The sequence below is a fragment of the Anabrus simplex genome, chromosome 1 (genome assembly GCF_040414725.1).
Source record: "Anabrus simplex isolate iqAnaSimp1 chromosome 1, ASM4041472v1, whole genome shotgun sequence".
NCBI lineage: Eukaryota > Metazoa > Arthropoda > Insecta > Orthoptera > Tettigoniidae > Anabrus > Anabrus simplex.
Window position 1 is genome coordinate 1,294,403,072 of NC_090265.1, and position 25,490 is coordinate 1,294,428,561.

General features: G+C 38.9%; 1 protein-coding gene across 5 annotated transcripts in view; it reads right to left on the minus strand.

Moving 5' to 3' along the window:
• Positions 1-25,490, minus strand: part of LOC137496898 (sialin-like) — a 106,061-nt gene that overhangs the window by 10,174 nt on the left and 70,397 nt on the right. For all 5 annotated transcript variants that reach the window (XM_068225482.1, XM_068225478.1, XM_068225479.1 and 2 more), the window contains exons 7-8: positions 20,871-21,003; positions 20,629-20,784 (exon numbers count right to left, since the gene is read on the minus strand). In XM_068225482.1, coding sequence (XP_068081583.1) covers positions 20,629-20,784; positions 20,871-21,003 — 289 coding nt within the window. The remainder of the gene's footprint in view (positions 1-20,628; positions 20,785-20,870; positions 21,004-25,490) is intronic.

The following is a 25,490-nucleotide window of genomic DNA, read 5'->3' on the forward strand; positions in this document are numbered from 1 at the left end:
TAAATTAAATATGGCTGAACACCAAGTCTATCAACAAAATTTACATAAATCAAGTTGTGCCTACCCAAGAACTCTTTTCAAATTTTGAGCATAACAAAAGAACAATTTTATGTGTTCAAGAACCAAACATTAGAAATAATAGAGTTTTAGGTCTTGGACAATACTGCTACATCCACACAATGAAAACGAACACACCTGTGGAACAGATTTGAGCTGCAATCGTAATGAAATTGAAAAACATCATCTTACTCTCACAATACTGCACTGCTGACAGGGTTATCATATGCACCTTGTTTAACCAACAGGACCTCTACATCTGCAATGTTTACTTTGACTCAAAACGAGACAATGACACGGATCTGAACGGCCTTTAACAAATATGTGATGAACTAAAAGAGAAACCACTCCTAGTCACTGGGGACTTCAATGTTAAACATGGGGCATGTAACAGTCCCATAGAAGACCCACAAGGGAGACTACTTTAGGACTTTTGCAACTCCTCTAATTTAACCAATAATAAACCGACTTACAGACGCACCAACTCACAGAGTTATTTAGATGTAAGTGTATACAGTCCAGCACTTCTCCCTCTTAACTACAATTGGGACGTGACATACCCACACTCTCTGACCACTCTCTAAATATAATGACCCTAAAATCATCTACAGAAATACTACCAATAAACGCTAATAATCACTCAACCAGGACATATAGAACAAGAAATGTCAAGTGGTCTCACTTCCAACAGGCTGCCAATAGAAACCTACCAAGGACAGCAGAAGAAATAGCTTCCTGCAACACTGCCACAGAATTAGACAATGGAGTAGAGACTTTTTTTTTTTTTTTTTTTTTTTTTTACAATTTGTTTTATGTCGCACCGACACATGTATGTCTTATGGTGACGATGGGATAGGAAAGTGGCCGTGGCCGTGGCCTTAATTAAGCTACATCACCAGCATTTGCCTGTTGTGAAAATGAGAAACCATGGAAAACAATCTTCAGGGCTGCCAACAGTGGGGCTTGAACCCACTATCTCCTGGATGCAAGCTCACAGCTATGTGTCCCTCCCACACGGCCAACTCGTCCGGTAGTAGAGAAATTAACTGATGCCATAAACAAACTGGGAGAAGCAAATCTACCAAAAATTTCTCAGAAACCATGTAGAAACTTCTGGTGGAATGAAGAAACAATTATGCGAAAACATGTACTGGCCTTTGATAGGCAATATAAACGAAGCCCCTGCCCAGTCCTACATCAGAGATAGCACAACATTTATCTAGCAGTCAAAGAGGAATACAAAAACTTGATCCTTAAAAGAAAATGAGAATGCTGGAAAGAATTATATTGAATCCCTACAAAAGCTAAACCTTGGGAATTTGTTCAGAAGCTAACCAGGAAGCCAAAAAATCTCAATAACCTAACCTCAATAGAGACTGAACATGGATATACTACAACTATTTCCAGGGCCGATGACTTTAGATATTAGGCCCCTTTAAACAACAAACAAAACAACCTTTTCTGGTACCGCAAATGCTCTACTAAACACGCTTTTTCCACGTAAAACGGGGGATACAGAAGCACAAAGAGAAGTGAGAATCTCATCCACGATCCTTCCTCTGATACAGCTGATGATGTATTGTTCTCACACAAAGAAGTTGAGCGAAACATTCTACAAAAAAATTATAAAGAAACACCAGGCTGGGTTGGCATATTGCCAGCATTATCAAAAATATCAACTTCTGCCTTCCATCCTTATTTGTTACACAGTTCAATAAGTGCTTTTGAACCATTTCCTTACCTCATGGGAAATTGCAGTAGTGAAGGTAATTCCTAAAGAAAGCTCCTTAACAAAGTTTACAGCTAAGTCCTTCAGACCTATCTGCCTCCTGCAGTTCTAGGAAAGATTCTGGAGAAGCTATTAATCAACAAAATTATGTACCACATGCATTGCCATGGCCTATTATCCCAATTTCAGTATGGCTTTACCCCACAAAAATCTGCTGAAAATGATGTTCTATATGCAACTGAATGGATTTGGAACATGTTTTCAAGGCAAAAAAAAAGGTTTATTAATCTCTTTGGACAACTGGTACATTTGATAATGCCTGGTGGCCCAAAAGGAAAAGCAATGCCCATGTAATCTGTACAAAATCACTCAAGCGTACTTCAGCAACAGAAAAGTGAAACCAATTTGGAGCAGCAATTTCAACTAAATACATTAACAAAGGATGCCCCCAGGGATCTACCTGCAGCCCAGGATTTTGGAATATCTTGTATGATGACGTCCTCAAAGCACCTCTTCCCACAGACTGCAAGATTGTTGGTTACTCTGACGACGCACTTTTGTTAATCGAAGCTGACGATGACGCTGACTTAAACACTCGAGCGAACACAGCACTACATGTTCTGTTCGACTGGGGTTCCAAAAACAAGCTGCAATTTAATCCACTGAGAACTTTTCTTCTTCTTCTTCTTTTTTTTTTTTTTTTTTTTGCTATTTGCTTTACGTCGCACCAACACAGATAGGTCTTATGGCGAAGATGGGATATGAATGGCCTAGGAATGGGAAGGAAGCGGCCGTGTCCTTAATTAAGGTACAGCCCCAGCTTTTGCCTGTTGTGAAAATGGGAAACCACAGAAAACGATCTTCAGGGCTGCCGACAGTGGGGTGTGAATCCACTATCTCCCACTGAAAACTAAGGCTATGGTTGTCACGAGAAGAAGAAACCTGATAAAGCCACAACTCAGGATGAATGGACAGGAAATCGCACTAGAAGATCAACTGTTAAACCTGGGGATCCTACTGGAAAAATAATTTAACTTTTAGGCCACACTGCAATAAACTAAAGCTTAAATCAGGTAAATTTCTTCAGGTCATTGCTACTGCATGCAAGCCATCATGGGAAATAAACTCAGAAGTACTCCGCATTATATACTACACAACCTTTGTTCCACTAATACTGTATTGTGCTTCATCATTTCGTTCTACACTTGAAAAGCAGTGGGCTGATTCAGAGAGGAATCGTCCTTCGAATTTCTCGTACCTATCGCACAATATCTACACAAGCAGCCCTTGTCATTGCTTGGATAGAACCTCTGTTCTTTATTGCCATTGGAGCGGCTGAACTCACGTTAATGAGAAAAACATAACATCACCTGCACCAATTCTTGAAACCACACTGGAGAAGAACTGTCACTTCCTGGAATCTGGTCACCCTAGTAACTTCAAGACACATTTGCAGTAGCTACTCACTCAGCCATGACTACCATATCTATACAGAAGGATCTCGTACACCTAATAACACTGAATCTGACAAAGTGGGATGTGCATTCGTTGTCTGCGAGAATAACAGGGAAGTGTTTTCAGCCCAATACAAATTGTCATCCAGCTGCTCAGTATTTCAAGCTGAGCTATGGGCCATCAAGTCTGCTGTGGAGGGGTGTGAACACAACAATACTAGCACTCGGATACTAAGTGACTCGCAGGCTGCGTTGAACACAATCAATGACAAGCACAATGTCAATTCAATAGCTGCTACTATAAGATCTAGAGCACAGCAGTACTCCCATGTCTGTCTTTCCTGGATCCGAGGAAATGCCGGTTCTCCTGAAAATGGAAAGGCAGACATCCTCGCAAAAGCAGCCTCCTCATCCAATATAGAAATCACCTATAACAAATCACCCCTAAGCTATGCAAAAGCCCAAATCAAAACACATCTAATAAAACAGTAGAGCAACCTCTGGACATCAAGTACAAAAGGCTCTGTCACAAGGGAATTATTTTTTCCTGACATACAGTATATAGCCAACTTCAGTGCAAAACATTAGTGCCCGAAATCATTCTCACTCAGTTCCTCTCTGGCCATGGAAAGTTTAAGTGCTGCTTTGAACGCTTCAAAATTAACATTGCAGGTGATTACTTGTGCTTTTGTGGATCTTCACAAACGGAGGACCATTTACTGTTTGACTGTGCCATGTTTGGAAGGACAAGATTTGAATTTGAGTGTGTCACATAAACAATTGTAATGTGGAACTTTCAAAGCCATTATGCCATCTGTTCAGGAAATTCTGCTGCTAAAAACAGCTATTTAAGTTCATTCACCACATCTTCAAAAATTTAGTTTCCTAATTTTGTGTCAAGGACCAATAATTTAAAAAACTGATCAAAACTATAACCCTAATATACTCATGTAAAATAGGGTTCAAACTGTCATACATCGAAGCCACTAGAGAGCTCTATACTGAAATCGTCCATTGCCTTGAACGCCTACCGCTCAGCAAGGAGCAAGTTGGACATCTCGAAAACCCTCTTCCCAAGCTCATCTGAAAAGTACTCGCAAAGATTCCTTTAGAAATTGGTGTACAATATCATCCAAGGGTGAGGGAGTGATATTCTTTTCCCACTGGAAGAAAGGAAACGCTTGGATCAGTAATGAGAGAGGTATGCCATGCAGACAATGGACAGAAGCAATTAAAATGACCTGTAATATCATCCCAGTTCGACCTCTCCCTGGAAGGAGCCTTAATACATCCAGCTGCAGAAAATGTGACGAGTTCAAAACCTTACCTCATGTATTAAGGTTCTGTCATAAGGGAGAGCTGATGAGGTTTCATTGACACAATACAGTTCGCACAATGATTGTTGGAAGCCTCCGTAACAACAATATTTGGAGATCTATGAAGAAGTAGGATGTCTTTCCACAAATGGTTCCACAAGGCCTGATATAGTTGTCATTGACCGGGCGAAAGGTACGGGTATGGTGATTGATCCCACTGTAATATTGGAGGAAAATGAACAGCAGCGTCGATTAGTGTGTGAGGAGGAAAAGGCCATATGAACTGTGCCTTGAGGATCTCAGACAGAAGTACGAAATTACAAAATGGGAAGTCATTGGCCTTATGATTGGCACTAGAGGGACAATTCCTAAGGAGATTCTGAACTTCTGACACTATTATCCAGACCATAGTGGACTCAGTATTGAAACATTCATTGGCGATTGTAAGCCACCACTTGTACTCCCTAACTTGAAGAACCGTGTATTGGATTTTCTTTCTCAAATAAAATTTGAAAGAGACAATCTGCCTGATGGTGGCAATAATAATCTTGAGTTATGACTTAATCTAAAAATCATATAAAATAAATATTGTTCATATGAACTGATTAGGAGTCCGATCTTTTGATTCACTAATGGGGGTGGCTATCAGGTGGATTATCTCTCTTAAATAAATAGTGGATGCCTACGTTGTAATACCCCAAAATTTCATTTGTTATGTAGAATAGTTTTACCTGGGCATTCATATACAATCAGTCCGGGCATTGCCTTTTATATATGGAGATAAGTATCATAATAAAAATTACTTCAACCCCTATTTCACTTCTTTTCATATCCCCCTCCCTTAAGTGGATTTTCTAAAAACAAAAATATACATGTTTCTTTATTTTTAAAGGAGATTCAAAAATACTAATTTTCATGTCTGTAACATCTTCAGTTTTTGAGATATAATTATCCTCATAAAAGGTATTCAACCTGTTTTTCAGTTCTTTCCACCCCACCCTCTTTAGGAAAATTTTTTGAAAACAAAAAATGTGTGCCTCTTTATTTTTAAAGGAGATTCCAAATACCAGTTTTCATATTTGTAACATCTTCAGTTTTTGAGATATCAGTATCCTAATAAAAAGAATTCAACCCCTTTTTCAGTCCTTTTAAACCCATTCCCCATTATGTGATTTTTTTCCTAAAAAGTACTGTTTCTTTACATTTAAAAGAGATTAAAAATACCAATTTTCACATCTGTAACATGTTAAGTTTCAGAGATATACTGTAGATATGTTCATTTTAAAAATTCACCCCCTTTTTCACTTCCCCTTAAATGGATTTTCTGAAAACAAATTATGGTGTTTCTTTATTTTTACAGGAGATTCCAAATACCAATTTTAATGTCTGTAACATTTTTAGTGTTTGAGATATAAGTATCCTCATAAAAGGTATTCAACCCATTTTTCACCCCTCTTAAGGGGATTTTCCTAAAACAAAACAAAAATGTTTATTTTTAAAGGAGATTCCGAATACCAATTCTTACATCTGTAAACTGTTAAATTTTCAAGATATAGATATACTCATTTAAAAATTAACCCCCCTTTTCACCCTCCTAGCAGCAGGATATAAAAAAATCCTCCCTTGAGCACTTACACTGTAGGCCCTAATATAAATATACCTCCAAAATTTCATTTCCTTATGTCCAGAAGTTTTGGTTTTTGTGATGATGAATCAGTCAGGACATGATATTGTATATACAGTACATATATAGAAGATAGATAAGCCATTCACCCACATCATTACTTTCTTCTGTGTTGGTCAAAATCATTCCGAACAGCATTGTATAGCCCTTCATTGGAGTGAAAACTATAATCCAGTAGATTTTTCTTCATATGAAAGTCATAGCCAAATAAATCAAGTCTGCATGCTAAGTGCTTGAGTATTTCTCAAGGAAATATAGTTAGAAGGTGTAGTAAAATAGTAGTAAGGTTAGATCACCTTTTCTTAAGTGTTATTAAATGAAAATCTACAGATGAGAAAACATGAAACAAGCATGGAAACAATATACTGTGTAAACAATATATAGACACAAATACCTCCGCTGTAAACCATGTGACCTTATCGCAGTAGTGATACTTGTATGTCCCAATGAACCAGATAGCTGAGGCACAGGTGCCACCATATCGGATGGGTATCTGTCGAGAGACCAGACTAAAGAATGATTCATCAAAAGAAAGGTAGTAACCTATTGGAAGTTGCAAGGGTGGTGGTCTAGATGATTGATATGGCCTTGTAATAGTACTAAAACATGGCTTGGCTGTGTACACGACTGAAAGCAACAAGAAACTACACCTGTAACTAACTCCTGAGGACATGCAGCATTTGGTGTTAAAAAAAAATACTTGTATGGGATTTGAACCTTCGAGCACTGTCAACTATCACATCTCCCAGCGCGCCCTCACCATGTGAGCTACTGCAAGGCTTGATATGCAGCGTACAGTTTCTAGCCTATACAATACCTCCCCCTGGACTGTGTGTGCACCTCCTGTTGTAAGGTACGTGTTCTTCATATCTGTGCTTGTTTTACAGGAAATAGAATCACAGATTAGGCTTTTTGCAGGTGACTTTATACTGTACAGAGTTATAAATAAGATACAGGATTGTAACTGACAGAAAAAAAAAAAAAAAAAAAAATAGAAATTTTACCTGAAACATGGTGTTATAATTAATTTTATGTATAGTTACAAACAGTTGACAATGCAAGGAGAAGTACATTTAAAAGAATGTATAAAAGAAATTATGACTTTTCTAGAACCTCATAAGGAGTGATTTAGTCTCTGTTTTTGAATTACATAAGTTTTACGGTATATACGCAATTGTAAATAATAAAAACTTATTTTAGAATGTTCTGTTTATGTACATACATATGTTATAAATATTTTAATGTAGTTATCAAAATGTCCTGCATTGATATCCTAGGCTGATGATGGCAAAACTGGTACCAAAAATGACAACAAAAATGTGATGTTTTAATAATTTCACTATTTTGTAGTATTGAACAGGTGGAAAACCCTACCTTTATCTTTGATTGTAAATTTCATTTCAATACGGACCAAAAATGAAATTTTTGACATTGAAAAAAGTCTCAACAATTTTGTGAGATGGACAGCAGGCAATGGTATGATGGTAAACAGGGTAAAAAGACAGGCTGAAAGTTTTGCCAAGAGGGAAAGTTCTCTCACTTCTAATTACTGTGTTGATGGACTGGAAGTACGTCATAGGAATCACTGTAAGTACTGTACCTAGATGTTAAAATAAGGAAAGATATTTGCTGGAGGTAATCACATTAACAGGATTGTATGCAGGATGTAACAACAAGATAGTCCAAACTTTCAGGATACAATCCTCACATGTAGAAGAAAAAAATATGTTATATTGATATAGGTGTGAAAATTATTTATTCCCATATTAGAACTCATTTTCTGAAACTCTACATAGTACGTTAATAATGGGAAACTCACAAACAAACCATACCAGCATACCACATGAAACTATTTCTTGCATGAAATGCTTAAAATGCTCTCCATTAGCATCGATACATGTATCTACCTGCCTTCACATTGAATCCTGGATGCAATGACAGTTTTTTTTTCCTTACTTTTGTCCAATAATGGACCATTATATTGGTATCACTTTTGTTCATCAACATATTCAATAATCTTCAAAACCATTATGAATAATGTTGGTACATGATGGTAAACATTTTGAACACATATTGTTCTGTACCACCACAGTTAAATAACATTTCAATGTCATTTATTTTGCTGTTTATGTTACTTACATCTGTGAAAGTCTTATTTTTGGCTTTAAAGCTCATCAAGTGAGCATCTTTCACAGATGGCAACAGATGGCAGATGGCAATTTAATGAATGCTTCTTCCCAATGTAGAAATAATTGTAATTAGAAAACACTTTCAGTAAATTTTTCTTGAAGAGTGAGATTTGTTATTGTTACGGAGATATCCGTGGTAGGTAGAGGTGAAAGAAGGTGCGGGTGTGAATGGGTTTCAAGCTACGAATTTAACGTGCAATGTAAAATTAATTTAAAATTTAACTAGGTTATATTTTCTTTTCAAAAACAAGAGATAACAATCATAACAGGTACAGAGTAGCAAAAATGTAGGTACAATATTACTGGATTCGGGCTCAGTGCCCTTACTTCATAACTCTTGGGCCATCAGCCCCGCCTTACTCCAAAAAAATTTTAGCCAAGGGGCAGAAAGCCCCATTCATGCCCAGGAGCACTGGCTCCAAACATTACACATAAAGCCTGCACGAGGCATACAGAAACAAATTTCAAAGAGCGATCCGCTCTCAAAATTGTAAGCCTATCACAAGGCCACACCAAACTCTACCTTCAAGCTGTCCTCTAAGGACGTATTCACAGGGGTAAAATACCCAACCTACTGAGGTCTATTACATGAAAAGAAGGTTGATTACATGACCTCTAAAATAACAATTTGAGAGGAGGCGAACTTGCACTCCTAATACACTTTGTTTTTAAAACCTAATCTGGCTCTGGGCCACTAACGCAAGGGCTAATCCCATACTACAGAGGTGACTTAGAGAAGAACACTTTACATTACATAAACGAAGAATAGTTTGAGAAAATAAGTTCACCTCAAAACAAATGTGAGTGGGAGCTCGAGAGGGTAGCACACTCTATCCCAATATGTAGCTTTACAAGAAAAAGATGAAGAGAGTAATTACATTTTAGGAAAAGGTTACATGATGGAAATGCTTCGAACCCGCCGCGAGTGTTAAACTGCCAACCTAGCAAGAAAAGAAGTTATTAATAGGCCATTACCTGGTGTTGAACGGCTGAAGAAGAAAGAGGCGCTTCCCGCCTCCTGCTATGTACTTAATACACTGAAAGATGGAACAGAAGTGGCCCGGAGACCCTAAAATCAGCAGTTTATATACTCTCGCGGAAGTTTCTAGGCGTTAGGGGAATGAAAACACCCGCCCACAATGTTTTTATTGGATAGGACCCCGCAATCGATTCAAGTTGGGGGAAGATACATCTGATTGGATAGAAATTAATTTAAGAAATTCGGGATTGGCTACATGCAAAATAAGGGGAAAGAGAGGGGTATACAGCCAACTTAAACAATAACAGAAAGAAATTTAGCAAAGAACAAACATTTGAAATAAAAATTTCTTCAACAAAATAGTTCTTTGACTCTGCACTAGGTTGCACTATTGTTGATCTTCAGTAGTGTCCTCTAGAAGAGAAAGTTCACACTTCTTACTTCAAGCTAAACAAAAACACATCAAAAGTGACACAGTTCAAAAACTCAAAATTTTCCACGTGGTGACATCTTCTGAGAAAGTAGAGAATTAATAGAATAGATAAAGTTCAACCTTCCTCCAGAAGAGGAGTTTCAACTGGCGCAACTTTTAAATAAACGGTGTAGAGGTGTACCGCCCGGTACAGACCTCCCCCCCCAAAAGTTCCTCCAGGGGTGACACATGAAATCAGTTTGAAACAAAGTCCAAGTAATGATGTTGATACGAAGATAGATAGCAGAAGCATTTACAAGATTTCTTAATTCAGTTTCAAAATGTTGTTGTTGCAGGTGAATGAAAGTCTTTATGTTTGTAGAATTTGAATTTCTGAAGATAAACTTTTAATACTTAAAGGTGAAGAAAAATTTTGCAATGTCCACCAAATATTGTTGTTGAATTCCCAAGTGTAGTTATTGCTTATGGTGACTGTCCATGTAGTTGATGTAGATTGAGTCGGATGGCCAGACCGGCCGTTGCAGCTTGCGTCCAACGGAGGCCGCTCGGACCCCTCAAGTACCCTGAGATACCGCTCGCCCGCACTATGAGGGGAGCAGAGGTGTTGAAGTACGCCGCGCCCGCGGTGAACAGATACAGGCTGCGGGCATGTAGCAGGTCGTGCGCCGCACATCAGCCTTGGCCGGGAGGAGAGCTCCGGCTCGCCGTTCACATGTCGTCCTCGCTGGAGAGGAGGGAGCCCATCCCCCTCCCCAGTCGCTGCACGGCGCTGCGCGGCTGCGGGGGCGCTGAAACATTAAAGCTAGGCGGCAGAATTGTGTTGGACTATCATCTTCTTTGAGGGTACAGGCTTGTGGAGAGGTTGAGGGGCCAGCGGCGTGTAGATATCCATGGCATTTACTATTATGAAGCCACAGTGTAAGGTGGAGCAGGAGACGGGAGCGTGGTAATGGCCGTGGCAAGAACAGGATGGCAGTTTAACGGGTCGGGGCAGGTTTTACACAAGGCTTACATCTAAAACCAAAATATTACAGAAGGGGCAGAATGCCTTAAAAGTGAAACTCAAAAAAATATAACCTTCATATCCTTTCAAAATAATATGAAGCAAGTTAACACAGAAATTACACCGGTTTCACCTGGGACAGGTGAACTCTAAATATCCTCTCGGTGGCTGGATTACTTAGCAATAAGGTAACCGGCGTAAGAAAATCGAGAATGATACAAGGCCCATGAAATCTGGGGGCAAGCTTGCCCGCGGGAACAAAATTTTTGACCATAACCTGGTCACCTACCTTCAAAGTGGTGGGTCTCCGTCCACGATCATACCTTTCCCTAACCTTTTCATGAGACACTTTAAGATTGGCTTTAGCCTTCTTCCAAAGATCTTTAATGTTATCCGGATCTATTGTCTCGGGTAGAATGTCATTCAAAGACCAGAGGTTAGAGAGCGGCGAGTTGGGAACAAACTTGAACATCAAAGAAGCTGGAGTAAATTTGTGTGATTCATGGACCGCCGAATTCAAAGCAAAAGCTAACCAATGCAGGGACGTGTCCCACCTAGAATGATCTTCATGATGATAGGCAATAAGTGCGGACCTGAGATTACGGTTAACCCGTTCAGCCAGAGATGGTTGAGGGTAATAAGCGGAAGTAGTTACATGAGAGATGGACAAGTCAAAACAGAATTTACGAAATAAATTAGATGTAAAAGCCTTAGCATTATCAGATACAATGTATTGGCACGGACCAAAAGAAGCGAAAATAGAATTTAAGCAAGTAATGGTTGACTGAGCGGTAGCCAGCTTAGTCGGAAATAACCAGGAAAATCTTGTAAAACCATCTACACACACAAAGATGAACTTGTTGGCATTACCCTTTGACTGGGGGAAGGGTCCCACATAATCAATATACAGGCGTTCCATGGGGCGCGACGCTTGATGAGAAGACAAAAGGCCTACTTTAGTGGACATGGTGGGTTTACTGATCAAACAAGATTTACAAGCTTTTACAAGTTCCCGAATTTCACCGTCCATACCTTTCCATATGAACATTTCACGAATCTTTTCACGAGTTTTAAAGATTCCAAGATGCCCCCCCAATGGGGTCTCATGATAGTATTTGAAGATCATAGGTACAAGAACCGCTGGAACAACAACTTTCATCAACTTATCATGCCTCGAAGGGCAACATAAAACACCATTCCTCAGAACATAAGGGACGACATGTTCCCCAGAAGAAAGGGTTTCCATTATCGGAGCCAGCGTAGGATCTTCACGTTGGTATTTCTCAATATCCCTAAAAAGCATGGGAGCATCTGTTAAGATGGCATTAACACCAGATAGTATGGACTCAGAAGGTGATGAACTGTCGACCGGTTCGTGGGTCTCTACGTCGTTATGAAACATACGGCTGAGTCCATCAGCAACAACATTTTCGGTACCTCTGATATGTCTAACATCAAACTGGAAGGCGGAAATACGAATAGCCCAGCGGGCTATACGACCAGTACGACGCGGCCTACCTAAGACCCAGCTTAAGGCTTGATTATCTGTCTCCAGGTCGAATTTAACGTGTTCCAGATAGAGACGGAACTTTTCTAAGGCAAATAAGACTGCCAAACCTTCGAGCTCATAGATGGAATACTTGGCTTCTTGAGCCGACAATGTCCTAGACGCATAGGCGATGGGTCGCCTCCCTAGTTCAGTCTTTTGAAGAAGGACTGCAGCTACAGCTGACGACGACGCATCCGTTTGGACGATGAATTTCTTCGAGAAATCAGGCATAGCAAGTACAGGGGCATTACAGAGAGCTAATTTAAGATCTTCGAAAGCGGCTTGTTGAGAAGGTCCCCACTCGAATTTGATGCCTTTCCTACGAAGAAGGTTTAAGGGCGCCGCTCTATTAGCGAAGTTAGGAATAAACTTCCTGAAGAAATTCACCATACCAATGAATCTAGCGATACCTTTGATGTCCTTAGGAGGTTTAAAATCACGGATGGCCTGTGTTCTAGAATGATCGACAGCTACCCCATCGGGTGACACAATATGCCCTAGGAATGACATAGAGGGCTTAGCAAAGGCAACCTTGGACAACTTGACAGTTAACCCAGCCTTACGAAGGCGATTCAGAACTTCTCGCAGATGATCTAGATGTTCTTCAAAAGTCTCGGAAAATACGACGACATCATCCAAGTAGTGATATAAGTACTCAAATTTGATGTCGGAAAAGACCCTATCTAGTAGCCTAGTGAGCACAGCTGCCCCCGTGGGGAGCCCGAAAGGCACACGGTTGTATTCGTATAAGTTCCAGTCCGTGGCAAACGCTGTAAGATGTTTAGACTCTTCGGCAAGGGGAATTTGATTATAGGCCTGATTCAAGTCCAAGATGGTGAAGAACTTGGCCTTACGAAACCATGAAAAGCAAGAATGAAGGTCGGGAAGGGGCACAGATTGCAACACCACCTTCCGATTGAGAGCCCTGTAATCAATGACAGGCCTGAAGCCTCCTTGGGGTTTCGGGACTAGAAAAATAGGCGAAGAATACGCTGACTTAGAGGGCCTAATAATACCATCCTTCAACATCTGATCGATGATTTCTTTCAGAGCCTTCATTTTAGGTGGAGATAGCCTATACGGAGGAAAACGGACAGGAATCGAATCCGTGACCTCAATTTTGTATTCAATAAGGTCAGTAACACCAAGAGTATCAGAGAACACCTCGGGAAACGACTGACACAGTTTCCGAATACTATCAGCCTGCTCCTCAGGTAGATGTCTAAGGTCTAACAACATCTCATCCTGGGTAGGCGAAATAGATGAACATGATACAGAATTACACTTTAACAAGGGAATTCTACAATTGGACGCAAATTTGAATGTGCACGACCTACTCTGGAGATCGAGCACCAGACCAGTGTGAGAAATGAAGTCCGCTCCCAATATGATGGGGCAAGACAAGTGCTTAGCCACAAACAGTTTGATTTTCCATGTAAATTTAAAAATACGAATTTTGACCAGTACGGAACCTAGAATTTCTAATGGCGATGAATTAGCCGAAACATATTGAATAAGAGCTGAGACATGGTCAGGTAGTTTACAAACAGATTTCAATTTAGAATACCATTCAGCCGAAATAATCGAACAAACACTGCCTGAATCTAAAAGAGCTGTTATAGGCTCGTTATTTAACTCAATCTTAAGAAAAGGAACAGGTGCGGGGGTATCCGCCGCAATCCTAAGACATTCTTTAGGGCATTCAAAAGATGAATTTGAAGGCTGATTGTTCTCTGCATTTACAACCTGTTTACTAGGGGCTGAGTCTCGGGAAGATGGATTAGTCGACTCAACCGATGCCACTAGTCACTTTTTATTATTGGCATAGGTGGAATTGGCACCAGAAGTTGAGCAGGAGGGGGTGCTATTTGAGTTTGGACAATTTTTGGCGATATGTGAGAAGGCCCCACACTTAAAACAGTCTTGTGATGAACCAGCTCCATTATTTGCCCTACTAGACTTGATCAGAGGACACTTATTGCGCAGATGGTCAGGCGACCCGCAAGCATAACATTTACGAGGGGTGACTGATCGGCGAGGTAGAAGCCGAGTATTACTAAAAGAAGGCGGGGGTTCTTTTGCCACACGCAAGGAATCGGCATACCTAACTCCTTCCGCAGAGACGGCTAATGCTTCCAGTTCAGAGAAGGTTTGCGGGCACGCCGCGAAACACAAATATGACCTGTAGGGTGGTGAAATCCCTTCGATAATAGCTTGCACGATCTGATCCTCAGGGAAGTGGAGAGCAAACACCCTAGTATAAAACTTAATATCTTGGATGAAGTCTGCCAGGTTTTCATCCAAGCGCTGTACCCGATAATAGTATTTCTGAATAAGAGATGACCTCGCGCGGGCAGGAATAAAATTTGCAAGCAGATGTGCATGGAAATCTTCGATAGATGACTGTTCAGCTATGGCTCTTACTATTTTATCTGAGAGAACCCCAATAGCATAAGGATAGATAATTTGCAAAATTTGACATGGGGAAAGAGAAAACACAAGGGCATGATCCTGAAATTCCACTAGAAATCTTAAAAATGAAATTACGTCACTGGTGGTATTAACGGAAAACTTGGATATACCTCTGAGCAACATTGCCAATGGATGAGGCAAGCTGCTAAACCCGGGCGACATAGTAGGTAAAGGTTTCAATGGCAAGGAAGTTAATTCAGCACGTACATTGTTCAACGATGTGCGGCGTTCAGACTCGTTGTCCAATGGGGCAGAGATAGTTTGAGCAGCAACGGTTATCCTATTGCCTTCTCCCTTAGCAGGTTCTTCCTCACTACTTACATTCACTATGGTGGGCTGATCAGATTTGGGAGGAACTTCCCCAGTTAACAATTGAGTGACTTTACTAGACAATTCAGAGATAGTTTCAAGGAGCGTATTAGCTTGCTTCCTCTGAACGTCATTCACCTTCAGAGACAACAGATCATTAACTCTATTTGAAAAGTGATATAATCTGCCTTGCACACGCTTAATTTGGTTAGGAGACGGATCATTTTCATCAAAAAAACTAACTACGGAAGCTAGCCCAGTAATATTCTCCGTGATCGTGGAAAGAGAGTCGTCAATTTCTTTCTCTCCCAAATTGGGGATGGAAATGGGCAAATCAAGGGACTCTCTAAGCTTGTTAGTGTCTATTGCAACCGTGCCTCCAGATTGAACGTTTCTGATAGTTAACTCGTATATCAACTCCTCTTTGCGCAAATAGTTAAGGAGGAGAACATCGCGAGGGCCGGACATGATGACAGAACAATTTAAAAAAAAACTCAAAAAATTCCAGCAACTGAGAAAATTGTTAGAGTTCGAATTAAAGCAATGTTTAGCCGTCAAAAGGGGCTAAATTGAGACCCATTCAACCACGCTCTGCTACCACTTGTTACGGAGATATCCGTGGTAGGTAGAGGTGAAAGAAGGTGCGGGTGTGAATGGGTTTCAAGCTACGAATTTAACGTGCAATGTAAAATTAATTTAAAATTTAACTAGGTTATATTTTCTTTTCAAAAACAAGAGATAACAATCATAACAGGTACAGAGTAGCAAAAATGTAGGTACAATATTACTGGATTCGGGCTCAGTGCCCTTACTTCATAACTCTTGGGCCATCAGCCCCGCCTTACTCCAAAAAAATTTTAGCCAAGGGGCAGAAAGCCCCATTCATGCCCAGGAGCACTGGCTCCAAACATTACACATAAAGCCTGCACGAGGCATACAGAAACAAATTTCAAAGAGCGATCCGCTCTCAAAATTGTAAGCCTATCACAAGGCCACACCAAACTCTACCTTCAAGCTGTCCTCTAAGGACGTATTCACAGGGGTAAAATACCCAACCTACTGAGGTCTATTACATGAAAAGAAGGTTGATTACATGACCTCTAAAATAACAATTTGAGAGGAGGCGAACTTGCACTCCTAATACACTTTGTTTTTAAAACCTAATCTGGCTCTGGGCCACTAACGCAAGGGCTAATCCCATACTACAGAGGTGACTTAGAGAAGAACACTTTACATTACATAAACGAAGAATAGTTTGAGAAAATAAGTTCACCTCAAAACAAATGTGAGTGGGAGCTCGAGAGGGTAGCACACTCTATCCCAATATGTAGCTTTACAAGAAAAAGATGAAGAGAGTAATTACATTTTAGGAAAAGGTTACATGATGGAAATGCTTCGAACCCGCCGCGAGTGTTAAACTGCCAACCTAGCAAGAAAAGAAGTTATTAATAGGCCATTACCTGGTGTTGAACGGCTGAAGAAGAAAGAGGCGCTTCCCGCCTCCTGCTATGTACTTAATACACTGAAAGATGGAACAGAAGTGGCCCGGAGACCCTAAAATCAGCAGTTTATATACTCTCGCGGAAGTTTCTAGGCGTTAGGGGAATGAAAACACCCGCCCACAATGTTTTTATTGGATAGGACCCCGCAATCGATTCAAGTTGGGGGAAGATACATCTGATTGGATAGAAATTAATTTAAGAAATTCGGGATTGGCTACATGCAAAATAAGGGGAAAGAGAGGGGTATACAGCCAACTTAAACAATAACAGAAAGAAATTTAGCAAAGAACAAACATTTGAAATAAAAATTTCTTCAACAAAATAGTTCTTTGACTCCGCACTAGGTTGCACTATTGTTGATCTTCAGTAGTGTCCTCTAGAAGAGAAAGTTCACACTTCTTACTTCAAGCTAAACAAAAACACATCAAAAGTGACACAGTTCAAAAACTCAAAATTTTCCACGTGGTGACATCTTCTGAGAAAGTAGAGAATTAATAGAATAGATAAAGTTCAACCTTCCTCCAGAAGAGGAGTTTCAACTGGCGCAACTTTTAAATAAACGGTGTAGAGGTGTACCGCCCGGTACAGTTATTATGCAAACAAATGGATGTAATCAACTAGAAATTTTCCTATCTATACTATTTAATAAAGTAAACAAATTAAATAAATGTAAAGTCATAACAAATAATTAAAATATTAACAAATTAATTGACCTGATTTAACTGAAAATGGGAACATGGGAATATGTAATCCTGCATTTTTAAAAATTAAAATAATAGCTCCCTGTTTGTTGGTAGCCAAGTAAATGGGTCTCATTTGGTTAAGATATATTTATTGTGTCAGTATTACAGGTGCCAACCTTAGTGATCCAATTAGTTGTTGAGCTTCAGTTCTAGATCATTGGTTCAATACTGGCAGAGGTCAGTAGTATTCAAGTGCATTTAAATGTAACAAGTAAATGTCAATGAATTCCAGCATGTTAAAGAATTCCTGCTGGACAAAATTGTAATAACCTTGAATCTGTTAAGACTATTGATGGTTATAATATGAGTCATTCAAACATTAACGATAATAATGGCGTATGGCCTCCAGAAAGGCCTGGTGCAGGTCTTTTTATAGTAGATGGCCTATTAGGCGACCTGCATGACTGTGAAGATGAGGGCTCTACCTAGGATGATTTCTAATGTTGAATACGCCACACACACCCAGCCCCCAAGCATTGGAATTAACCAATTAAGGTTAAAATCCCCGCCCTGGCCAGGAATCGAACCCGGGACCCTCTGAACTGAAGGCCAGTACGCTGACCATTCAGCCAACATGTCGGACATTCAAACATTGCTATTAGAACTTAGACTGATGCTTTCATGGCCCGTAATTGTAGACATGATAATAATGTTACAATGGCTAATTCCTATCAATCAATCAATCAATCAATCAATCAATCAATCAATCAATCAATCAATCAATCAATCAATCAATCAATCAATCAATCAATCAATCAATCAATCAATCAATCAATCAAACTTTCAGAGCAGTTTCATAGACCGACCGACCTGCATTTAGGGCGGTTGCCCAGGTGGCAGATTCCCTATCAATTCTTTACCTCATATTTACATTTATTTATAATTGTTTACCTGGCTTTTTCTTAAATATTTTCAATGAACTTGGAAATTTATTGAACATTCCCCTTGAATTTGTTCAAATCCCTTACTCTTTATCCTGTAAATTAATATTTGCCCCAAACTGTCCTCTTGAATTTCAACTTTATCTTCATATTATGAACATTCCTACTTTTAAAAACACCACTCAAGCTTATTCTTCTAATTATGTCATTCCACACCAACTCACCACTGACAGGTCGAAACATACCACATACAAGTTACAAGTAACTATTCTTATTTTGGTTCCATATTGAAGATGACGTATATCAAAAATATTATAATAATATTTATAGATCCACCTGTTCAATACAATACAATACAATCCACTATTTCATATGGTTAAACTTTATACGTAATACTTAAAAGTCATAGGTACATGTTTCACCCTTTCTTATGGGCATCATCAGCCTTTATCAATCCTAAAATTATTGCATATGGGATCTTTATAATCTTAAAAACTATAGAGTAAAATGTTGAACAATGATCTCATAAAATGTAATACTATAACATCTAAAATGGATAATGCACAGAAAGTATGTTTAAAAAAATACTGTTAATTAACAGTTTTGATGATTATAACGTGGTTAATCTCGAATATTTGAGCGTTTAAAACTAAAATGGATCCTCTTCTCATACACCATTAGGACTATGACGGCCTTGAGCGTAAAAGCACAATCATCCAAGGGGGACATTCGTTCCACTCCCATAACATGAGGATAGGAAAATCAATGTCAGTTATTTAAAATAGAAGTGTGAACACATCAACTATGTTAAAACATGTACGGTTGATTTATCAGAAAGTCATAGAAAAGAAGATGGAACTTCTTGTAGGAGATGTTGCTAATGATAAAATATTGAGGTGTCAAAGCTAGCTGATGTCTATGTTTAGCTATGTTGGTACGGTAATCAATTGGCTCCAAAAGACGGTCAAGTGGGTGTTATTATCCCTGTTGAAATATTTGTTCGAAGAAATGACAGAGTTTTACTCGTACAGTACATGTTAAGTACGTTGGATTGTTCCAGCAATGCTAGCTTGACTGATCTTGACTGACCAGGTGGATCTATAAATATTATTATAATATTTTTGATATACATACCACATAGTCGAGCCTCTCATCTCCTTACTCCCCATTCTTCCTAGCCCAAAGTTTGCAACATTTTGTAACACTACTGCTTTGTTGGAAATCACCCAGAACAAATCGTGCTGCTTTCCTTTGAATTTTTTCCAGTTCTCATATCAAGTAGTCCTGGTGAGCGTTGCATACACTGGAGCCATACTTTAACTGCGGTCTTACCAAAGACTTCTACGCCCTCTCATTTACATCCTTACTACAACCCCTAAATACTTGTATAACCATGTGAAGAGATCTGTAACCTTTCTTAACTATTTTGTTAATATGATTACCCCAATGAAGATCATTCCTTATAATAACACCTAGGTACTTTCACCATGAGGTACTATCACCCCAACAACACAGTAATTAAAACTGAGAGGACTTTTCCTCTTGGAGGAACTTACAACTTGACTTTTCATCCCATTGTCTGCTGACCAATTCACTACATTGTTTAAGTCCCCCTGCAGTTGCTCACAACCCTGAAACTCATTTACTACTCTATACAGTATAACATCATCCACAAATAGTCTTATCTGTGATTCCAGTTCTTTACTCATAATGGTCCAATAATACTGCCCTGAGGGACCCCCTCTTAATCATTACAGGATCAGATAATGCTTCTTCTCCTACAATAATTCTCTGAGCCACCCATTCAACCACTCTTTTGTCTATTCCAATTGCCCTCATTTTTGTCAGTAATCTCCTGTGATCTACCCTGTCAAAAGCCATGGACAGGTCAATAGCAATACAGTCCATTTGACCTCCTGACCCAGCTCTACCCTGTAGAATTATGTTTCCTTTGAGTCTTCAACCTCTGTGACAATTAATAAGTGATTAAAATTAAGTGGTGCCCCATCTAGAAAGCCAAGAACAATGGCCTAGTGGATTCATTGCACTGAGTATGCCTCATCTCATTATCTGCAGGCCTTCAGGTTGAAAAGTGGTTGTTTTGTAGGCCAAGGCCCATTATGGTTGCAGCGCCAAGTATTTTTTTTAAAATGAGTGGAGAAATTTAGTAAGAGGGATACTTTTAATAAACTTTCAAATAATTGCAAAATAATATATGAAGAAAGAGGAATAAAGAGGAATAGTGAATAGTCACCAAGTCCGTAATTTGAGTAACATTTTATTGAATGTGAACTACTGTATATTATCACCTTTATTTAAATATCTTACCTGCATAATTTGGACTGAGGTCCACAATGCCAGCAAGAGGCCCAGGGGATTCTGCACCTGTTGTTGCTAGAGCTGCTGTCAGACAGATGATAGCAGCTAAAGAACTGCAGCCAGAAAATGCTAATCCTAGCAAGAATAATCCTTGTAGAAAGCAACCTGTAAGAAATAGAATGTTATTTACTGTAGAACATTTGTCAAGAATTAATAATTTACACAGTTATATTGGAGAAATTATTACTTACAGGTTCCTGCAGCTATTTTTCTTATACTCAGTGAAGTTATTATATTTCTTTCAAGTAAAGTATCACAAATGAAGGAGAGTATTATACCAAGAGCCATCCTACAGATATGTGGAAGTCCAGATAGGAAGCCATTCTAAAACAGGACATCAATCACAGATTATGGGATACATATTATCTGAACATAGAGGAAAAGAAAGAAAAGTCATAAACTAGTATGAAATACTGCACTGTGCATCATCAAACCACACTCAGATAAAGCAATTAAACAGGAATGATGAAGATCCTAAAGAGCATACAAGAAAAGACCAGATGAGACAGAGTGAGGAAATACAGAATCAAGAATCAAGAATCTTTATTTGCCATTGACTATATACAATGAAATAGGCTTTGTCAACTGATAATAATTTAGTACTTAATTTTACTAAGGCTAAATGAACATACACCTTTTATTAAAACTTAATACTAACATTATGCATTTCTAGGAATTCAGAGGTATTATACAATGGATTTTCTATTAACCAATCATACATTTTTCTTTTAAAATTACTTTAAGGAGTGGACCATGCAGAATGTGGTAATCTTAAATAACTGATTTTATGTGAGTGAGCATTTTTTGACAGCCTGTGAATTGGGATGTCATTGTCTGCTTTGCCCCAAGTATCATCAAGGTGAATGTTTTCCCTAGTACTGAATTCATTTTTGTTTTTAACATATGTCAAAGATATATAAATATACAAATTTATAATTGTCAGTATTTTAAGCTTAATGAATAGAGGTTGCCCGGTCTAGAAAGCCAAGAATAACGGCCGAGTGGATTCGTCGTGCTGACCACATGACACCGCGTAATCTGCAGGCCTTCGGGCTGAGCAGTGGTCGCTTGGTAGGCCAAGGCCCTTCAAGGGCTGTAGTGCCATGGGGTTAGGTTAGGTTAGGTTAGGTTAGAATAGAGGTTGACAATGGTCAATTGCACCAGCCCTACACATTGTTCAGACAACCTTTTTCTGTATCAGAAGAATATTATATACATAAGAAGAATGCCCCCATAATAACAATCCATAAGTAATGTGTGACTGGAAGAAGCCAAAATATGCCACCCTTAGGTAGTCACTGCTAACTGAATCCCGCAATTTCCATATCAAATAGGCCACTCGTGATATGCTTTTACAAACATGATCAATATGTGTTTCCCAGTTCAACTTGGCATCAATATGAAAACCCAAAAGTTTGACTGACTGACTTTCAATATCTTTGGATAATCCTAGTGTGAGAAATTGAGTTTTATCCTGATTGCACAACAGCCTATTGGATGAAAACCAATGCATTGCAGTTGCAAGAGCTTCCTGTGACATCTGATTCAAACCTGAGATGCTCTGGTGTTTTGTAATTAGCAGTGTATCATCCGCATACGATATAAGAGCATGACACTTGACATTTTGCGGTAAATCATTGACTGCCAGAATGAATAAGAATGGACTGAGGACAGAGTCCTGTGGCACACCAGTTGTAACTTTCTTCAAAGTGGAATACCTATTTTTAATTGAGACAAACTGATACAGTATCTGTTATTTAAGTATGACTTAATTATGTTCAGTGAGGGATACTCGACACCATACATCTCAAGCTTTGCAAATAAAATGTCATTAGTACTTATACCAGTTCAACTTCTTGCTTTTAAGTTTACCATTGTGACTAATTTTTACCAATGGTGAACATAAATGCCACAATTCAACCAGTTTATATAAACAAGTTTTCAAATACAGTTTCAATATCATTTTCTCCCATTTGGAATTCAAATATGAAGCCCCAGTTAATTTGTTTGAGATTTTCAATAAACATGTTAATATAATCATCACCCTGACTTTTTACCCACATCAGAACAGGTTCATCATTATAAATTATGTCAGGCTGGTTAAGATATAATGATATAAGCAAAGGGAAAGAGATCTGCAAAATCCCCACCAACAAGTCTAAGTTTATACAAATCTCTTGAAAAATTTTCAATAATATTATCCAAGCATGCATTATGACGTGTAGGTAGTTTGTTTGTGCAAGTTAAATTTAGAGTTCTTAGTAAATTCAGAAAATTTCTAGAAATCTGCCCATCTGAATATGCCATCTCTATGTTAAATATCCCCACAAACAACAACTTTGGCCTTAAACTTCAACATTTTTTTCCATTACTTATTCAAAATTCTTAAGAAATACATAAGCATCAGCATTTGGAGATCTATACAAACTAACAATTATCAAATTCTGATCAACCAGTTTCACACAACTAAATTCTCCCTCTAATTCCACACAGTATTGACTCAAATCAATTTTTACAAATTAAAAACCCTCTCCAACTAAGATCGCAGCTCCCCTATTCTTTTTTTTAGGTGTATGTAAACTGCAAGGAAGAACTGACAGAGTAAAGCTGAGATGTTCTGGACATATGAAGTAAATGCAAAAGGTAAGGGTTCTGCAGAAAACCTTAGAGAAAATGATCATGGGAAAGAGATCTAGAAATGGTGATGGAAGATCTCAGCTGTGAGAAGCATTAAAGCAACAGGTGTAAACAGCAGCACAGTGATCAAGTGGAAAGGAAGACAAGAAACACTGAAGGGTGGATACAAGCTGTTTGACAGCAAAGAATAGAATGCCAGAAACAAGATAATTACAATTTTGAGGAAGGATATATGGAAGAAGTAAGTAACAGGATATATTTATAAAAATTCAGTTCAAAAACAGAGCACAGGACTTATTCCAAGTATCTGAACATAGAAGATAAAAGGCAAAGTTACTAGCCTAGTAAGAAATAAATTTGACCTAGAACAATACATGAAAGAAGTGGAGAAATGTATACAAGATAAAGTTAAAAATGGAAAAACTAATAAAGTCATATATTGAAAGGTGTGAACTTCAATAGAAACATATATTAGACTACACAATGATTAGTCAGGATGGAAAGAGGGAGGACAAGAAAAAAGGAGATAAAGACAAACACAAAACCACAAAAGGATCTGCACATTTTCATACAGGGCTCAGTGACCTTGACATTTGGTTCCTTAAAACAACAATTATGAACATCAATGAACATCTCCATATATTGCCATCTCCACCCTAATACTCTATCTCCTCATCAGTCCTAGTGCCTCCATATTCACCTTTTCTCAGACTGCAGTGAACTCATATGATTATCTGGGAACATCTGTACTCACCTCTTTGTTTTTCTCCTTTGTTTACCTGGCTTTCTTTTTATCCTACTTCCCACATCAACACTGAAGATGGTCCCTCAATGAGTGTTGATGGTGAGAAGAACTGGGATTGATGAGAGAGCCAATCTGTCTGTAAATGGAAGTGTATGAAGACGTCGATATTGTCCTTGTTCTACTGTGTTTTCTTTCTATTTCTCCTTCTTCCAACAATGACCTGCCATTGTGCTTTTCCTGTTACGTGTTCCTTTCACTAATACCTGTTTTTCCCTACATGACTTGAATTGTACTTGTTTGTTCCTTTCCATCACCTACTTATGCAGAATTCTAGTGTTGTTTTCTCAAGAAATACTGTTGTCCTGCATAAATGTACCAAATTTAATAGCATGTGGCCTCCCGAGAGGCCTGGTGCAGGTCTTTTGATTTGAAGCCATTAGGTGATCTCTGTGTCGTGATGAGGATGAAATGATGTAGACGGCACATACACCCAGTCCCCGTGCCAGGGGAATTAACCAATTATGGTTAAAATTCCCGGCCCTGCTGGGAATCAAACCCAGGACTCCTGCGATCAAAGTCCAGCATACAAATCATTTAGCCATGGAGCTGGACATACCGTATATGTACTGAACCTGCATTATATGACATATTACAAGTATTGCAAGTGTAAATGCAATCATCGTTCAAGTAAATTATATTTTTATTTATATTTGTGTTACATTAATACAATATGTTTTCATAGTATACTAACTGAAACCTGTCAAGACATGATGGTCAATGGAGTAAATATTTATTGAAGGATTTCCTCATCATCATCATCTTCCTTCCAAGTATTGGGCCATGTGTCCTGTTACAGTCTTGCATTTTTCTTTTTGCAAGACCTGAAAGCAATCAAATGTCCTTCCGATGGGTTGCTAGCCTGAAGAAAGTAAGACCATTTGTGGGGCTGCCACCTCTCAGCTAATGGTCTAGATGAAATTACAGCATTTCCTCCATAATGGATGTAACGGTTATACCGCCGTGACTCGGTCGACAGGGCCTCATCTGTGGGAACAGGTTTTTTCATCTCGGGAAGGTGAGATTGGCACTTGGGCAGGAGAGGTTATGTCATCATCATCATCATCATCATCATCCTTCCAAGTACTGGGCCATGTGGCCCATTACGGTCTTGCATTTTCTTTCCAACACTTCAATGGATGTCCTATAGATCTCTGTCCGCTTGGTTGATAGCGTAGGATCTCCTTTGGTAGTCTTCCAGATTCCATCCTTTGAACATGACGTTTCCAGTTTTCTTGGTAATCATAGATGTAATTGATTACTGATTTCACATTCAGTCCCTTAAGCACATCTTCATTTCTTATACGATCCCATTTCGTACAGCCTTGCTGTTCTGCACATATATATATATATATATATATATACTATCTGC